At 40.8% G+C, this 3,005-nt stretch overlaps 1 protein-coding gene across 1 annotated transcript; it reads right to left on the bottom strand.

Annotated features, from left to right (window-relative positions):
- Window positions 1–580: 580 nt before the first annotated feature.
- LOC111651699 (voltage-dependent R-type calcium channel subunit alpha-1E-like) lies at window positions 581–2,979 on the bottom strand. The gene is made up of 5 exons (XM_023401721.2): window positions 2,876–2,979; window positions 2,154–2,223; window positions 1,840–1,957; window positions 926–993; window positions 581–693 (listed from the first exon to the last, which is right to left on the bottom strand). Exons 1-5 carry the CDS (start codon window positions 2,968–2,970, stop codon window positions 598–600), a joined length of 447 nt encoding a protein of 148 aa, XP_023257489.2. The 5' UTR covers window positions 2,971–2,979; the 3' UTR covers window positions 581–597.
- Window positions 2,980–3,005: the final 26 nt, after the last annotated feature.

Genomic DNA, 3,005 nt, shown 5'->3' with positions numbered 1-3,005 from the left:
TTTCACTTCCTTACACTCTCTCCTAGTCACAACTTTCATTTTGCTGAGTACAGAAGTATATTACTGTAATGGACACACCATGTTAATTTGGACACTGAGTAATCCTATCTCCATGACAACAATATAAGCACCTCCCAACCCGGTGTGGAACCAGTAACCATGGAGACATGGACTTCAATTTGGAGAAAATTACAGTGGTGGGAGCAGGCGGAGGTTAGTTAGTAGACCTTTCAGTAAAGACGTATCAATAAGTCTCTAGTGGGACAGCACCAAATACTGATTCCCTAAACAGGCTCCAAGTCACATTTAAGTGCTACAAACCAGCACTTACACATCAGCACAACTTGAGGCTCTGTATTGATGACCCTTAGCTTCCCTCTATAACTGTTCTGCATTATTAGTAATCCGAATCTACTGCACCAAATGATAGACTCGCCATTTGCTGGAGGCTACAGCAACTCATGCAAAGTGTTGGCACTGTGGGTTAGTCCTATATAGACACTCCCTGGAGGAAGGAAGGAAGGAGGGAGGGAGAGGAGGAGAGAGACAGAGGGAGGAGATAAGAGGTCAGGCAGGGAGAGCGGTTGCATACAGCACTTACTCTGAAGACATGAAGGAGGACAATGGTCCGACCTCCTTCGCCTTTTGGAGAGCGTGCTTCTGGTTGAACGCCGCCTCTGCTTCCTCTTCATCCTGATCAAAAGAGGAAAAGAGGAAAAGGCAGCTGAACAGCTGTATCATCTGAGTTTAAATAATTAAACAGAACTTAAGTGAAAAGGAGGAAAGAGCAGAACTGGACATGACAGAGTGGAGAGATTATTAAAACTATTTAGCATTAAGTAACAGGTTCTTGCAAGAATAAAAGCAGGCAAGACCAGCCTTGTTCTTTCAGTTAAGGCTTTTTTGTTATTCACTTTTTTATTACCTTAGTAAGTTCTTGTGCATTTGCAAGATTATCCACAGCAATGGCCAAGAAGACATTCAGCAGAGTGTCTGGTCACACCTGTGTTAAGGACTGACACAACACTGACTCCTTGTTCAGAGACAGATAATGGTACTAGTGTTGGAGATTCCACTTATAATCACAACCCAGACTGCACCTCTGCAGCTCAGTTGGTCTGTGTGATGTAACCCAAGTATAAAATCAGATCACAGGCAGCCACGTTTAGCTCTCAACCTCACACAAGCAGACTGTGTGGTAGGTTACCTGTTTGGCATGAAATGGCTGGTGAAGTACCTCAAACATTGTGCAAACCAAGAGATCCAGATACCTTTCTTAAATTGGTGGATGAAACCTGGGCTGAAAGATGAGTGACATATGGGATTAAATTCAACAGGTGTCCAGCAACATAACTACTTCAGGTGTCATATCCCGGTGACGCTTGATTTTCCCATATTTTCTACCTAATTTCCTGAAATCTCTCCTAAACATTTACCGGCACTTAGCTGTTAATTACTGGAATATTTCAAATTGAGGTCTATACAGTTTGGTACACACCGTAAGGGAAATGGAGAAAGTGTTGTTACTCTTTCTAGGAAAGTGATGGATACTGAAATCTACTTATGAACTATACACTTTCCTTCTACAAATTCCTTGTTTTTACTGAAAAACCTGAATATAACGAGCAGGTACTTAATAAATGTAGAATAAAAAATTATCCTTGAAATTTAAAACTAAATACCAGGAAAGTTTCCAGGAAATTAACTGGAAAATATGGGACTTACTCCACAATAACAAAGAAAGTGACAATTGTAAAGGGAAAATTGCAAAAACATTTACTAAATACAAAATAATCTAAGTTACACAATGAAAAGAAGGCAAAGAGTGATGAAGGATACAGTTTCCAAACAACGTGAGCACTATAAAGTAGATGGAGGACCACATGCCAGACTTCACTCCACCTTGAGAGCGAATACCGTTGTACATAACTTCATTCCAGTCCTCTCCAGTCAGGATCTGAGAAAACACATCCACAATCACACAGAATATCATCTATAAAACTAGTCAGAGCATAACTGCTGAGGTTAGCTATAAACTCCATATTTGCTAAAATGCTGTTACACTAAAAATGGATAATTCTGGTACATTGTGATTCACTGTAATGAAGGTGTGTGAAATAGAGAGCAATAAATTGTCAGGTTTATTTCCAGACCTGAAAGACGGTCATAATGGCTGCAGGAAAGGTGTCAAAGTTTGTCGGGGTGTAGTCTTCAAAGATGAACCTGTGAAAAAGATGTGACACATACGGTCTTTAAAAAGAAGATCTGGGTCTAGTATTTATTTTATTTTTTCAGTCAGAGAAAATCAATCCTCCTCCTCTCTGACTGGCTGGCTGATGGAGCTAGAGTTTGTTTTTTCTGTGTGTTCTGTATTCTAGAGGGCAGTTCATACACAAGGCCATGCTTGTCTAACTCAGCCAGTCTTTACTGAAGTGACAGCTTGTGGAAAACGGCCTTCGACTTGAGGGAAAACCAAGCAACAATGGCTGTGTGACAAAGGCTCAAGAGCCTCAACTCTCTACAGAGCTCACACGGTGTCTCGGTATAATGAAAACAACTGTGAACCATAGGGCAATCTATTCTTTTTTCTACTGTGTGTATTCAATAAAGAGTAATCTACTGAACCATTATGTCTACTTCAGCCTTGTTTTTTTATTTTATTTGTGAATGTGTATTTAGTGGAACCACAGGACATGTCTACCCAGCTGAGTAGGAGAAAACAGTCTCTATTTTAAGCCAGATTGATTAGATTCCTGTCTCTGCCTGGCTAGTTCGTCGCCTTACTCAATTTCTTTATGAACTCATTAGGAATGATGCACAGAGCTATAAGCGCTAGTATTTATTCGGATGATTGCTCATGAGTTTTTATTGTTACCTGCCACCGAAGAGCTGCATGCCAAGCAGTGCAAAGACAACGATGAAGAGGAAGAGAAGGAAAATGAGGGAGATGATGGACTTCATGGAGTTCATCAGGGAGACGACCAGGTTTCTCAGAGACGCCCAAT

This window comes from Seriola lalandi, unplaced genomic scaffold (assembly GCF_002814215.2).
Source record: "Seriola lalandi dorsalis isolate HSWRI2012SDOR001 ecotype SW California unplaced genomic scaffold, Sedor1 jcf7180001973302, whole genome shotgun sequence".
NCBI classification, from domain to species: domain Eukaryota; kingdom Metazoa; phylum Chordata; class Actinopteri; order Carangiformes; family Carangidae; genus Seriola; species Seriola lalandi.
Note: the sequence above shows the minus strand (reverse complement) of the source record. Positions and strands in the feature narration are given on the sequence as shown.